The sequence below is a fragment of the Coloeus monedula genome (assembly GCF_965178545.1).
Source record: "Coloeus monedula genome assembly, chromosome: Z".
Taxonomy (NCBI): domain Eukaryota; kingdom Metazoa; phylum Chordata; class Aves; order Passeriformes; family Corvidae; genus Coloeus; species Coloeus monedula.
In genome coordinates, this window is record NC_138822.1 from 70,765,353 (window position 1) to 70,781,149 (window position 15,797).

The 15,797-nt window shown below is 44.8% G+C and overlaps 1 protein-coding gene across 1 annotated transcript; it reads left to right on the plus strand.

Annotated features, from left to right (window-relative positions):
• Nucleotides 1-362: 362 nt before the first annotated feature.
• Nucleotides 363-15,342, plus strand: TMEM267 (transmembrane protein 267; the record flags this gene model as incomplete). Its single annotated transcript, XM_082301307.1, has 2 exons — nucleotides 363-686; nucleotides 15,007-15,342. 2 exons carry the CDS (start codon nucleotides 363-365, stop codon nucleotides 15,340-15,342), a joined length of 660 nt encoding a protein of 219 aa, XP_082157433.1.
• Between the last annotated feature and the right edge of the window lie 455 nt (nucleotides 15,343-15,797).

Genomic DNA, 15,797 nt, shown 5'->3' on the forward strand with positions numbered 1-15,797 from the left:
GTATCATTATAGATATATTTCAAGTAATTTTGTAATATTTAACATTTCAGTAAGTGGAATTAGAGCTCTCCATGTTACTTGTGCTGATTCTAATTAAACAGGGCAGGTGTTTTAATTCAGAGCTGTAGTGTTCAAGTCAATAAATCAGCTTAATTGACATAAAAAATTCCCTGGGAATGTTAAATGCAAACACTGAATTTGGCTTCTTAATGCCCAGTGGTAACTGTGATAGCAAATGCTTTGTGCAAATGGATTTTCTTTGCTTAATAATTTTCTTTCTGATCTGTGACATTTACAGAACAACTGACGATACAAAGGACAATGCACAGTGTGTGTCCTGATGACATTTTGTGTGCTGTGACATGGTTTTTGTCATGGCATCTGAGACTGAAAAGGCCCACGCTCTTCTCCAGACTTTCAGTACAGCCTCAGTTATTTCCAGTCTAGGTTTGGGAATATTCTGCTTTGTAGCAGACAGACTTCTGCAGTTTTCCTTCATTCAGCAAAATGACTGGCTCCGAGCCTTATCTGATAATGCGGTGCATGGTATACTGGGAATGTGGTCCTGGGCTATAGTGATTGGACTCAGGAAGAAAAGTGACTTCAGTGAGATCACCCTGGCTGGCTTCCTTGCCTCTGTCATTGATGTGGACCACTTCTTTCTTGCTGGATCCCTGTCGTTAAAGGTAAGTCAGTAGATCAGTAATTTGTTAAATTTCTTTATCACTGTTTACTTCATTGTTCTTCTACCATGTCCTAGACAAAAAAAGTTCCATTGATAATTTAATTAAATACATTTAATAGCTATACAGGAATTATGTTTATATGCAGTTGTTACGATTTTAAAAGCCATAAAAATATTTTACATCTACTGTTAAGTTTCTGCTACTTAGAAGGAAAAAAAAGGAGTTTTGCACATATACATGCTATTCTAAGTGTATCACATAGTTGCTTTGTTATCCAACTTAAAAGAGTTAAGTGCTGCCTTGCACACTTCTGTGGATGAAGTGGATTATTCCATTTCTCTTTACAGTAAGGGTTTGAAATACCTGAAATGTGGGGTAGAAATATGTGAAACGTAGATGATAAAGCTTCCATTTCATTTCATCAGTGTTTCTGAGTAATATATTAGTTTTAGCCAGCCCTAAATATTTCTCCCAGAGACAAGCTATATGTAAGCTGTCACCTTTAAAAAGTCAGGTTGAAAAAAAATTTCAACAAGCGAAAAAATAGTAGGAAAGCGAGCATCAGCTTATTAATAAAAGTAAAAAGGTGAATTGGCTCCTGTTATACCAGATTATGGCACTCTTTTTCAGTAGTTTTCCTCCTCTAGTTTTCTCATAATACTATTACACTGTTGATAGGGCACTTTGATATAGCTCAAAGAGGAAGGATGGAAGGGACAGAGGGGGGAAGAAAAAAAGGAGGAGAGGAAAGGGAGAGGGAGAGGGAGAGGGAGAGGGAGAGGGAGAGGGAGAGGGAGAGGAGAGGAGAGGAGAGGAGAGGAGAGGAGAGGAGAGGAGAGGAGAGGAGAGGAGAGGAGAGGAGAGGAGAGGAGAGGAGAGGAGAGGAGAGGAGAGGAGAGGAGAGGAGAGGAGAGGAGAGGAGAGGAGAGGAGAGGAGAGGAGAGGAGAGGAGAGGAGAGGAGAGGAGAGGAGAGGAGAGGAGAGGAGAGGAGAGGAGAGGAGAGGAGAGGAGAGGAGAGGAGAGGAGAGGAGAGGAGAGGAGAGGAGAGGAGAGGAGAGGAGAGGAGAGGAGAGGAGAGGAGAGGAGAGGAGAGGAGAGGAGAGGAGAGGAGAGGAGAGGAGAGGGAGAGGGAGAGGGAGAGGGAGAGGAGAGGAGAGGAGAGGGAGAGGAGAGGGAGAGGAGAGGAGAGGAGAGGAGAGGAGAGGAGAGGGAGAGGAGAGGAGAGGGAGAGGAGAGGAGGAAAGAAATCCTGTTCTTTATATTCATGTAAGTAAGGAAGAAAAATGGTGTACCAATTTTTTAAAAATATTTCGGTGACGGCTAAGTGCAATAAGCAAATATTGCTTATAGTTGAGATGTAAAAATCAGATTTCCAATGGAAAAATATTTTTTATTTACAGTATCACTATTTATTGTAGAGAAAAAATGCCTTTTATTTGTGCATTTGGTCAGTTTTCCCCTCTTGGCTGAGGAGAAAGGGAAGAATCAGGTCCCTCGACATACTGGCCACATTCCTGATGCAGCCCAGGATACCACTGTCCATCTTTGGCACATGGACAGTCAGACACCAGCATGTCCTGGTGCCTGGCATCATTATTTCCTAGGTAGTCTGTAGTTCTCCCCCTTTCTGTACTTCCTCCATGGAGAAATACTTACTGTACAATTATAAAGCTATATAAAGAAAAGGAAGGTTAGCTTGGTTGATTAATGGGTCCTATAATATTATTACTGAATGACAATATGGAATAGAATATAAATCTCTAGTTATTCTCATCTGTTTTTCCTTATTTTAAAATCACTGAATGTAAGTAAATGATTAGCTAGCTATTAGAAAGTATTAACATTTTATTGCTGCTTTTTCATGCATTTGAGATGATTACCAGTATTTTTCTTAATTATGACCACTAGATGTCAGACTTCACCGATGCCTGTTTGAAAAGTTGAATATTAAATTATATCCATGGAACTGGGAGGTGACCTGCCTCTTGGCAGTGAGGCAAGGTTAAATATACTTACACCTTTCATGATGGGGAATGTTTGTGTAGCCTAGCCTATCCCTACAATGTGAAACCAAGTAAATTTTCATAATTTTGTCACTTAATTTGTAACTGTTGTTTCAGTTCCCAAGCAGGTAGCATTTCATTTTCTAATCCAGCCTGAAGTATTGTTGTTGACAGTTAGATCTAGTTTTCTTATTCTTTAAGGTTTTTATGCAAAAGACAGCTTATTTCTGTGCTCACCCCAAAATTGTTTTTCAAATCAGAAGCACAAAACACAGCAGGTAGAATCATAGCCCTTTTAGTAGCCAAGCCAAATGTACTTAGCTGAGGTAAGGAGGAGACAAGATGCCCAAAGGCTTTTTCAAAGTGAATTGCCTACCAACTCCTTTCCTTTCCACATATTAACTGGGCTAATAAAGGAAATAATCCAGTGTAGGTCTCTTTACTCTTAGAGTAAAAACATCATTACAACTTGCAAAGTTGTATTCTTTACAAAAACTCTCTTCTCAACTAAATAACTTTCAAAAAAACCAAATCTTAGGAGAATAAATTTATGTTTTCTAAACCTCATACTATTTTTCTCCTTCCCTCTGTATTGCTTTTTTGCCTAAATTACCTCTAAAGGGTACTGTCCAAAACCATGAGTAGTATTTTAGGTGAGACTTCATTTGAGCCAAATACCATAGATTCATTCCTTTCAGTGGCACAAAAATACAGTGCTTCTGTCCTTTTAAAAATAAAAAGTAGTGTATTACAGGTTCTACATCTTCTTGAAGTGCCATCAGAGTCCCTTTGGTTTGTGATATAATGTAATCCCCATAAACTTCTCTTCTGTGTGCTGTCTGGCCAGCTAGATCTGATAGTAATGTGTGATTTTTCTTTCCTTGGCTTAATATGATGTGCCTCTCAGTTTCATGGCATAATTTCAGGCTGTCACCTATGTAATTTATTACTTTGTGGGATACTTCTTTACTATGTATTTGGTAGTTACAGTCCCTTTCTTCATCTTTAAATTGCATGATTGAGCTTACCTGCTTTAAGAGCCCACCATGTTTGCTGCTTTTGCAACACAATTCTAAGTAACTAATAAATTAGTATGTCTAATTAAGTAACCACACCACTATTACTAATTTGTACCAATAGTATTTTTCACATTACTGTACACAATTACCTATAAAGCTCGTTGTCATCACTTGTAAATCTGATGATGGATTATTTTTTATGGAGTAACCTTTTTATGCAGCACAAGGCAGCACTACATTCTACCTCCAGTTGCTACCTTCACATTACTCCAGTCACCTCCTTCTGTTCCTGCTGACACAGCTCAGTGCTTGGATTGTTTGGCTACTGGTCTGTTTTTCATGGTCATGATTATTTTTCTGCAGTATTCATCACCTGGGGTATTTATATATTTGCTCTGATAAATACTTCTGTACCAAGTGCCATGTGATCTGACCTTTTGCCCACATTATTTTTGCAACCAGTATGAAGTCTACAATGACTTCATACTTGGAATTTGTAGTTCTTTGTGTTCCATGTAGTTTTTACTGTGCACGTAAGTGTAGAAGAATCTATCTCACTGACAGATCTAAAGGTGGTAGTTCCTACAGCCTGTCATCAGTCAAGAGTGCAGATATGACATGATGGGCTGCTCCCAGACTCCACCAGGATTGTAGCCCAGACACTCATGTTGCAGAATAGACATGCAGAAATTGCTGTCTTGCTACTAAAGACTCGCCAAATTCTAAAAGTGTAGTAAAGGCAATCGGTGGCAAACATACATAACACTGCTGGGAAATGTGCTGTCCATGACTGACCTGGGCTGCACAGGAGCATTTCTAGAACTGGAGAATAAACTTTGCACAAGCACAATTAATATAGAATTTAATATGTTACTATATTGTTAATATTACTACTGTAATATATGTTACATTGCATATGTTAGTATAAACTGAAGACTTCAGGCTTGTGAGGCACTGCAGAGTATGAGTGAGGGAGCATCTGTTGTTACATAACATCCATGGTGTCACCATGAGCGTTAAAGCAGATAATTTGCGTGGGTTCTCCTGCATGCAGTTATTGTCTCCTGTCTCCAGCTGCTCATTATAGTGAGAGAGGCTGGAGGAGCAGCAACTTCAAGATGATCTTGCACCTGATTGAACACATAGGCAAATGGAAAAGGTAATTTGCAAATAAATTCTGTTTGCAGCTTTTTCCAGGAGGTTTAAAGCGAAAAAGCTTGTACCTTTTTTTTTTTTTTTAAAGATCTGGTGATCTGTAAAGGCAAACAAATTTGCCTGTTAGGAAAAAGAGAGTATAGCAGCTTATATTATCAAACAGAACTGTCTGTCTCTAGGGCTTGGCAACTCAAGGATGTAAGTGTTCTTTTAGTCATAGAATGTAAAACAGGAAACAGGCTATTCTTCCCTCAGACCTTGGGCAACAGCGTATCAGAAATTTTATGGCTGTATTGCAATTACAGAATAGGACTTTCTCTTGCTAAAATTGAGCACACAGGTTTGCTATATGAGCAACCCTGCCATCTAAAATTTGTATGAAAAGAATTTAAGCATCACCTTGGCACCAATACTGATAAACTGTGTACATAAGTAACATTAAAATTTTGCTTACTCACAGTGTTGCTGTTGGCACCTAACCTTAATAGGCCAGAGGGAAAAGACTAATTTAGACATTGCTACTGGCTTTTTTCAAAATGAAGAAATAGAGACCAGTCAATAGATTATCTGCTGAAACATATCACTATCCAGGTTTTTTCAAAATTAGGTTAGTATGTACTTTTGAGGCTCTTGTTGACAGTAACAAAAATCTGACTAGGGCAGGTGATAAACAATTTCACCATCACAAGATTTTTCTACTTTAATCTGCAGCTGGTGAGGGGTCAGTATCTCTGACCGAGGAAGCTGTGACCGGTCCGGAGAGATGGTCCCAAGAGAGATCGTCTTCCCGAAGCCCGGTGTCTTCCCTCAGCTGCTGGCTAGGAGGGCCCGTGCAGAAGCTGTCAGCTCTTCAGTGATTGTCAGCTCGTGATTCCAGCTCAGCTCTGCAGGGCAGCCTCCAGGCCAGACCAGGGAGAGACGAGAGGCTCATGCAGCTGTTCCGCACGAGGGAGCTTTATTAGTTCAGCGAAGGGGAGCCAGGGATGGGCAGCTCTCTGTCCTCGCAGGGGCAGGGGGCTAGCTTTTATAGGGATACAGGGGGTGGGTGCCAGAGGGTAAAGGCCAATGGGTTACAAAGGATCTGCATAGAGTCCCCCAGAGGATTCTGGGTTTGTCTTCTTCTCGCCATAACTAAAGTGTAGCTCCCTTTCCAGGGGAGTTCTGCTGGGAGGTTTAGGCACTCTCCTTATCTCAGCAGACATCCCTCCAGGGCGGGGCTGGGCATACCCCACAACTCCCCCTTCTGTATTTATTAAAAAGGCATTTCTGCAGCAACGTAGGAGGCAAGAGAACATAAGTAACATAATAATAATTACAATGAATACCCACAAAGCTCCCTTAATCAAAGATGCAATCCATCCTGTTATTCCCTATCGTCCAAAAAGGTCATTGACCCAGTCTAGGCTCTTACCTACTTTTAGGTCTTTTACTAGTTCTTTGTTGAAGAGCATCGCAGCAGCAGTGAGGACAGCATCAACGAAGATAAATTTCATCTTTGGACAGGGATGGGGCTTCTGAGAGGGAATATAAGCGAGATTTGTTAGTTTTGTGATAAGAAGGGAGGTTTTAGAGTTTAAGGAGGTTTGACAAGGGAAGAGGATATTTTGGGGTAAAAAGGGGTGGTAACATATAAACTAAGGATCAGTTTTTCAGGCTGTGTCTGGCCTACAGCTTAACTTTTGCCATAGCATCTTGTTCAGCTTGCTTTTTCATCTGCTGCCGTGTGGTGGGACGATCTTTTCTCTGGTCGGTGGGCATTCAGCAACATCTTCGTCTCCATGCAGAGCTGGTCTGGTTTTGGGGAGGTCCTGCATTTGATTCAGGAGAGTTCTTGTTGGTGTTTGTGGGAGCAGTGTTCATAGGGCCTAGGTATGGTTTTATATTTTTTCCTGGGAACCACTTCGGGCCAGATGGTAGCTGGACACAGGCATAGCCTCTCCCCCAGGTAATCAATTGGAAGGGCCCAGAGACCTGGTGTGATTCTGGGTCCTTCACCAGCACTGACGGTTTCTCTGTGAGCTTAGCTTGGGTTGAATTTGAGAAGTGGTGGAGTATTGGAGGGTCAGGCTCTGATGAGATACCATTTAGAAAGTTAATGACATTGAGAGCCTTACAGAGTCTTTTGACAGGAGACAAAATTCCTGTTTCTCTCCGTTGCTGATTGAAGACTCTTTTGAGGGTTTGGTGGGTCCTTTCCACGAGGGATGCCTGTCTTGTGTTTTATCCCCCATTGGTTGAAGAAGTCTTCTAACTTATGAGAGGTGTAGGCAGGCCTGTTATCTGTTTTGATTTTTTCAGGGACTCCCAGGGTGGCAAAGGCAAGGAGAAAACGCTTGATGACATGGATGGCATTTTCCCCTGCATGGGCTGATGCAAACACTGCCCCAGAAAATGTGTCAACTGACATGTGCACGTATTTGGATCTCCCAAAGGATGGGAAGTGGGTTACATTGGTTTGCCACAATTGGCAGCTGCTCAGACCACGGGGGTTGACTCCGGTACCCATAGATGGTATTTGGTAGTTCTGGCAGTTCGGGCACATTGCAATGATAGCTTTTGCTTGATCTTTTGAGAGCTTGAACATTCTGACGAGGTCAGGAATGTTTTGGTAAAAAAATGCATGTGACAACTTTGCCTGGGCAAAGATGTTGGGGACATTTGCAGTCTCTGCTGGCATGGCCAGTGCATCTGCTCTCCTGTTCCCTTCAGCAATGGGACCAGGGAGGTCAGTGTGTGACCTCACATGCATAATGTAGTAAGGCTGTTTTCTGTGCGAGATTAAATGGATTAATGTAAAACCAATTGGTATAATTTTTGATTGGAGACCTCTTTGAGAAAAGCATGTTCAGCCCTCATAGCTATGCCAGCGACATAAGCCAAATCTGTGACCAAATTAAAAGGTTCGTCTTCAAATTTCTCAAAGGCTCTGACAACAGCTACTAACTCAGCAATCTGTGGTGATCCCTCTACTATTTGGATATCAGACTCCCATTTTTGAGTATTGGGTTGCTTCTAAGTCATGACAGACCAATGGGACGAGCCAGAGCCATCTGTAAAGACGGTCAGAGCTTTGAGAGGTTTTCTACTTTGGATTAATTTTGGAATCAATTAAAAGGCTGCATCACGGTAGAAAAGTCTATCTTTTGGAATGTGGATGGAAATTTGGCCTGTGTAGCTATCTAGGGCTAACTGGAGGCTCTCATGGGTCTGGAGCAAATGCTTCAGATCTCCAGTTGTCAGTGGCAAGTATATGCATGCGAACTCACACCCTGCAAGAGAGCGGAGACGAGTTCTAGCCTTTTTTATTAAATGTGCCATTACTTCTGGGAAGGTGGTTATTTCTTTTGTAGGTTGATTGCTTGTGAAGACCTATTCAAGTATCAGCAAAGGGTCTTGGAGTTGAGGGTCCCATTGGAAGATCAGTCAGTGTAAATGGGGAGCTTTTACCCAAAACTGCAAACTGGAGAGGCAGGCTGGGTTCGACGCAATGGGCTTGGCGTGAAGACAGGGCTTCTTGGACTTTGGTGATGGTATCTCGGGCTTCAGGTGTGAGGGCACGTGGAGAGTCCAAGTCTCCGCTGCCACAGAGGAGGCTGAAGAGGGGAGTGAGGTTGTCTGTTTTGACTCCTAGTAAGGGGCGTATCCAATTTATGGATCCGCACAAGCTGTGTAAGTCCCTTAGGGTTTTGGGATCATCTTTGATGGAGAGTTGCTGGGGTACGATGGTTCTCTCACAGATCTGGAGGCCGAGGTAAGTCCATGGGCTGGAGTGCTGCACTTTGTCCTCACGAATCTCGAACCCTGCTTCTTCTAGGGCTTCAATTGTCTTTTTAAGAGTTCTGTCCAAGTAAGTTTTTTCTGATGCACAGATTAGGATGTCATCCATATAGTGGTAAATGATTGCTTCTGGGAACAGGCTCCTGATAGGGGACAGAATGTGGGCGACATACCACTGGCAGATGGTCGGGCTGTTCTTCATGCCTTGTGGGAGGACAAGCCAATGGTATCTTCTGAGTGGGGCTTGTTCATTAAGAGAGGGGATGGAGAAGGCGAACCATGGTGTGTCCTGGGGATGGAGCGGGATGTTAAAGAAACAGGCTTTTATGTCTGTGATGGCAAGCATCCAGTCTCGGGGCAGCATCGGTGGTGATGGCAGGCCGGGTTAGAGGGGGCCCATGTCTTTAGTGACCTCATTGATCTTCCATAGGTCCTGGAGTAGTCTCCATTTGTCTTTGCTGGGCTTTTTCAGTACAAAGACAGGGGAATTCCAGGGGCTCATGGTCTTGGTGATATGACCTTTGGCAAGTTGCTCTTCCACTAGGGCTTCCAACACACAGGGTTTTTCTTCTTCAAGGGGCCACTGCCTTGTCCACTTTGGGTTGTCAGTCTTCCAGGTGAGTGGGGGAATAGATGGTAGCACGCGTTTCTCAGTGGCCCCAGTTTGAAATCCTGGCTGGGAATGGTGAGGGTGGAACCTCACTGGGATAGAAGGTCTCTGCCCCATAAGGTGATGGGGGCTCTTACCATGAATGGTCGGGTGGTCGCTATCATGCCCTCGGGTCCTTCGATGATGACACTCCGTTTGCTTCTCATGGATACTGCTCCAATCCCGGAGATCATGCCTACCACTGGCTCCAGTTCCCAATTCCCTGGCCACTCAGAGTGGGCGATGATGGTCACGTCTGCTCCAGTGTCCAGCATCCCTGGGCGGTAGATCCTCTCCTTTACAGAACAAGCTGCACTCAATGGTCGGTTTGTTTGAGCCCACAATCTCTATCTACATTGTTGTTGGATTGAGAGGAAGCTGTTCTGGGCAGTTCTGTGGAAGTAAAAAGGCTTGTGCAATTGGTGTTCCCTGTGGGAGAGAGAAAGGTGTGTCCGTGCAGCAAAGCTGGACAAGAATCTCTTGTCCAGGGTGCACTGTTTGTATCTCAGGTAATACAAAGAGTTGTTCTGGACCATGGAGGGTATCGCTTAGGATAAGAATGTCCCATGGGCCGTCATGCGGTCCATACTTTCCTGTGGGGATACGATAAAAACACTTGTCAACGAAGTTAAATGGCAGTGATGTTACCAGTTGACGTCTGGTTCCCATCAGTAGCGCTCCATGTGTTGGATCCTTCTCACGTGTTCTGGGATCGCCTGGGATGATGGTGCTGGGTGAGGTCCAGTTGTCTGCTCTCGGTGGTCCGATGTGGAGTTCACCGCTGCGGCAGGGTAGTATGGCCTTTGATTTGTTATCCGAGCACGGGGCCTTGACACCGCGCTCCGATGGAAGTTTTTTGAACGCTGCTGGTGCTGTTGCTGTCTCTGGTGTCCTTGGTAGGAGGCATGACGGTCCTGGGTGGGTGACCTTTGTGGGCAGTCCTTTATAAAGTGTCCAAGTTCACCACAATAGAAACAGCGGGCATTCTCCTTAGAGGCTGCTGCAGCAAATGCACCGGAAACTCCCTCTGTGATGCCCTTTACAACTGCTTGGGTCATTGTGTTCTCTGTGGATGTGTGTCTGGTACAGGTCTCTGTCTTTGTTCTATTGTGGGTTCTGTGTCCATGGGTAGGGCCCTCAAGATATTCTTACATTGTTCGTTAGCATTTGCCAGGCAAGTTTATTCAACAGTTCTTTTTGTCCATCCGGGCTCTCTGTTTCTCTAAGCTAGCTTTTAAATGATCAACAAACTGAATGAAGCTTTCATTTGCTGACTGTTTGATGTTAGAGAAATATTGTGTGGGAACAGAATCATCAGGGGTGAGAAACAGCGATGTCTTAGCTGCAATAGCTATGTCTTGTAATGCTACTTCAGATAAGGTTGTAGCTTGATCTGAGGGTTTTTGGAGGTCACCTTCTCCAGCCAGTTTTCTATTGTCCAATCTGTCTGATTTGCATCTTTAGTATAAGTGTCAGTGTTTTTAAATGTCTCTTCCAATGCCTTTCCCATAACATATATTCAGCAGGGGAAAGGATGCAGTTAATAATGTTTTTAATATCATGTGGTACTAATGTATAGGCAGAGAAGGTGGCTTCCACTAAGTTTCTAAAGAAATGTGACCCTCTCCCATGTTCTTTTGCTGCCTTGCAAAGCTCTTTGACTTCTTTGTATGGGATAGGTTCCCATGTTCTTGTAGTTGATGGACCACCCCTCCTCCCTTTCCCTGTAATGAGTGGGAAGGCTGAGATTTTTTGGGCTAGCTCCCAGTCTCCCTCGCGGTTAGCCTCCCTGCGTGTGTACGCCCAGCAGTCCTCAGATTCAGAATCAGAGCTGCTGCAACTGTCATCTGAAAATGAGCTAGCTGTGGGAGGGCGGGGCTGGGCTATAGGGGGCGTAGCGCGGCATTTTTGAAATGCTGGCTTTGCTTTAGGCAGGGCGGGAGTGGTGGTGGATCGGGGGTGTTTTGAGGGATGGGAAGGGGGTCTGTTGTGGCAGCATGGGGGTGGAGAGGCTGTGCAGCAGCAGGTTGTTTGGGGGGGGGGGGGTCGGGTTGCAGGTGGTGCTGGTTTCGCAATTCTGCGTGGAGTCAGCATGGGCTGTAGGAGGGTGTGCAGGGGCGGTGGGCTTTAGGGCAGGAGTGTAGGAAGTGGGGATTCCGCAAGAACCCGTGTTGGGGGGGGGGGGTGGTATAGGAAGGGAGAGATTAGTAGCAGGGATTGCGTAAAATGCAGCTGGGTGGGGGGGAGAGAGGGGGTCTGCTGGCGTTTGCCAGGGTAGCAGAGCCATGGGGGGAGGGGAGCCTGGGGCGGTGGCGCGGATAGCTACGTCCCACCCGCGGCGAGAGGGGTAGACACTGGCGGGGGGCGTGACGCCTGTTCCGTGCCCCTCAGTGCGTGCATGGGACTGTGCAGGACCGGCCCCGTGCTGTACCACGCCTGCTCCGGGGGTGTGGGGAGGGGCAGCGGCGGCGGAGAGCATTGCTGAGACGGGGCCATGGCGGTGGTGCTGGGGGGGGCCATGGGGGGTGGGGGGAGCGAGGCTGTGAGGAGCAGGGACGCGGCAGGGAGCTGGGATGCCGCGGGGTGGGAGGGGAGGTCAGAGGCACCGCCAGCCGGTGCGGGGGTGGGGGGTAGTGTCGTGTGCAGAGGGTTGCGAAATACCAAGGGCACAGGGAGATTGGGCTGCGGGAGGCTCAGAGCTATCCATCCCGGGGAAGGAGGATGGGTTTGGGGGTCTCGTGCGCGCTGCCTGGGGGGTAACAGCGGGACGGAGGGGGCTAGAAGGGGGATTTGGGTATGGGAGAACTGCTGGAAATAGGGGATCGGGGTTGGGAAGTGGGGTGGCCGGCGCCCCAGCCTGGTCAGGGCTGGGGGGCAGGCGGGCTCCGTGCTCTGACTGGCCGGTGATGGAGGCGGAGAGGGGGAGTGGGAGAGGGGAAGGGCAGAGAAGGGGTTTGGCTGAGGGGCTTTTGCTACGTAACACATATTAACTATTAAATGAAATAAAGGAATGAATCTGGAAACAGAGAGGTTTCCCGTTGCTTGAAAGGAATAGAGTTTCTTCCCCACTGTGTCCCAGAATGGATCAGAAAGGACAGAGTCTGTGGTGGCATCAGGAAAATTTCGAGATATCCAATTAGTGAAAGATTTAAGGTTTTTCTTAGAAAGAACACCTTTAGAGAATTTAAAGTTGGATTTTAAGAGAAGGGTTAGAAGAAAGGGGTATAGGTCTCTCTCAGATTGGAAAAGGCTGGGTTTTGCTTGCCTGTTTCCCATTTGAGTTAAGTGCCTCCCTCAGCAGAAAAAAGAGAAAAAAAAAAACAAAAAGAACTTAAAAGTATTGCACACAAGAAAGAGAGGAGAGCCCGGTTTTAAACCTACAAATCCCATCTTCTGGTGAGGCTGGCTCCTGTTGAAGTCCAAAAAAACATCTGCTGGGGGGGTGGTCCGGCCAGTTTGATCCTCAGGGATTTCTGTCCCAGATGAGAGAGGAGGGTCTCGAATTGTCCCCCTCGGAAAGGCCCTGCTACAACGTAGGTCCTTTTTTCAGAGGATCAGCACACGAATGGCTGGTTCTGTCTTGGCGTGGTCAAGACGCAGCTCAGGCCAGGGGACCATTGGAGGTCCGGGGTCCAATGGCTGTTCGGGTGCCAGTTATGGCAGCTGGTGAGGGGTCAGTATCTCTGACCGAGGAAGCTGTGACCGGTCTGGAGAGATGGTCCCAAGAGAGATCATCTTCCCGAAGCCCGGTGTCTTCCCTCAGCTGCTGGCTAGGAGGGCCCGTGCAGAAGCTGTCAGCTCTTCAGTGATTGTCAGCTCGTGATTCCAGCTCAGCTCTGCAGGGCAGCCTCCAGGCCAGACCAGGGAGAGACGAGAGGCTCATGCAGCTGTTCCGCACGAGGGAGCTTTATTAGTTCAGCGAAGGGGAGCCAGGGATGGGCAGCTCTCTGTCCTCGCAGGGGCAGGGGGCTAGCTCTTATAGGGATACAGGGAGTGGGTGCCAGAGGGTAAAGGCCAATGGGTTACAAAGGATCTGCATAGAGTCCCCCAGAGGATTCTGGGTTTGTCTGCTTCTCGCTATAACTGAAGAGTGGCTGCCTTTCCAGGGGAGCTCTGCTGGGAGGTTTAGGCACTCTCCTTATCTCAGCAGACATCTCTCCAGGGTGGGGGCTGGGCATACCCCACAAACAATCTGCTTGTGTGAAACAGAACTGAAGTTGGAGAAAATACACCTTTTGCACCAACTTAAATGAATTGGGTCCACAACATTAGACTTAAAAATTGTTGAGGCAGTTTGTGACCTTTTAGTCGCCATTACTTGATCAGGACAGTCATGGACAAGCATGTGGTAGGAAGCTAATAGAGCAAAACTTTCTGCAGGCCTTTTAATGTTGGCTTTGGTTTAAAGCATGAGCTGTTACATTTCAAGGTAGTCCATACCTTCCCATCTCTGTGTTAACTGGCTAAGGCTAGTTAAGTCTCCTTGCAGAGAAGATAGGGTTCCATGCAGTTATCTAAATTATGCATGAACTTGATGAAACTGTTCCAGAGTCTCATTGCCAGGCCCTCTTGGTGTTGAATCCTGCAAGGATTAATACAACAGAAGAATGAACAGGTTAGAGATGCTTTGTTTACTTCCTGCAGTAGGTGCAGTGAGGGATGTGTTCAACACAGCAAACAGACAACACCGTCACGTTCTATCTCTGGTGCCTGTTAACAGTCTTTCCAAATGTTCACCAGTATCTGAATTGAGCCAATGAATATTATATCAGCACTTCTGTAGATCTTTTAGCATTGTGCCGTTGTTTCTTCTGTGCTTACAGACACAAGAATCTACTGATTTGTCAAATAGAAATCCAGAATACCATTACGGGTTTTTTGCTGTGTTTGAATTTGTGGTGCTGGTGTAGTTGCTACTGAGTACACCCATAGAATATCTTCTCAAATACATATATTAAATCGACCTTATCACTTCTTAAAATGGGTAAATCTAATCTCACTAGCTAGACATTCACCTGATTAAAATCAATGTCAGGCTTTCAAGTGAGTTACTGTTAAACAGGTTGTTGAGACAAAAAGCCCAGTCACAAATGTTTCAGATGTTGCCTTATGAACTTTGTTTTGCCTGTCCATGAAGAATACTGTCTCAAGGTGATCAGAATACATGTAACTTTGATTATATTTTTGTCCTGTTAAAAATTATTGTTCTGTTTTAAACACTGTGCAACTGAAACAACATTACAGTTGACAACTCCAGTAAAATACAGGTGGTATTTTTGAAGGTAAATGCCATTAAAGCACATTATTTATTTCAAATAAAACATATTAAATATTTCAAGTGTATTGCGTGGTTGTTTTCCTTTTAATTATCTTGAAATTAAATACATATAATTAGTGCAGCAGATTATACAAGTCCTTGCATACCACATGACTATATGACAAATAGGATGCCTCATCCCTCTCCCTCCCTGTCTTGGTGTTGATAGTACTTAGGAGGATGCATGATTCATATCATACAGTAGAGAGACAGGGCAGCACACAACTCTCATGCATTAAATTGGTTTTAAATTAATTCCAATGGAAAGGAAGAGTATGTTTTTCTTTCTGCTTCCACTTAGTCACCTGACAGTACACCTGTAGACACTCATGAAACTTTTTTCTTTTTTTCTCTTGTCACAATTGTAGCCACTGGTAATAATATTTTTCTCTTCTGCAGGCTGCTCTGACTCTTCCACGGAGACCACTTCTTCATTGTTCTACTGTGATTCCCGTGGTGGCTCTGACATTAAAGTTTATCATGCAGCTTTTCAGGCTTAAGGACTCATGGTGCTTTCTTCCCTGGATGTTGTTCATATCCTGGACTTCTCATCACGTCCGTGATGGGATTCGTCATGGCCTCTGGATCTGCCCATTTGGAAAAACTCCTCCCTTGCCGTACTGGCTGTATGTGGCAATTACAGCATCTTTACCTCATCTATGTTCATTTATTATGTATTTAACGGGCACTAGAGAATTAATGTCCATAAAACATGGAATCCACATTGATGTATAGGAATAATGACTTTAAAGGTGGTTTGTGCTAGCACTGGAAATAACCTGCTTGTCTATCACTGAAGGGTTTCCTTATGTTTCCTACAATTTCTGAATTAGGCATTTTAAGGTTTTGGAGCCAATTACAGCTCTTGTGTCAATTCCTTGTGGTCATAGAACCTATTTAATGAATGACAATAATTTTATGTCTGTACATTCCCCTTGTAAAGTGTGTGGTCTTCCATGATAGTTCATGCCTAGCAAGCTGATTTATAAAGTACTTAGTTTGTCTATGTAGTAATTACATTGCATTTTGCTGTCATGGTGCCATTCATTTGATCACCATTCACTTGGATTTGTATTCTGCCTTTAGAGAATACATTTCATCTAGATAGTATTTGTATAGCACTTTAAAAGTGAGAAGTTCTATATAAATGCTAAGTATTACTGAGGATACTTCTAAAAAAACCCTCAATT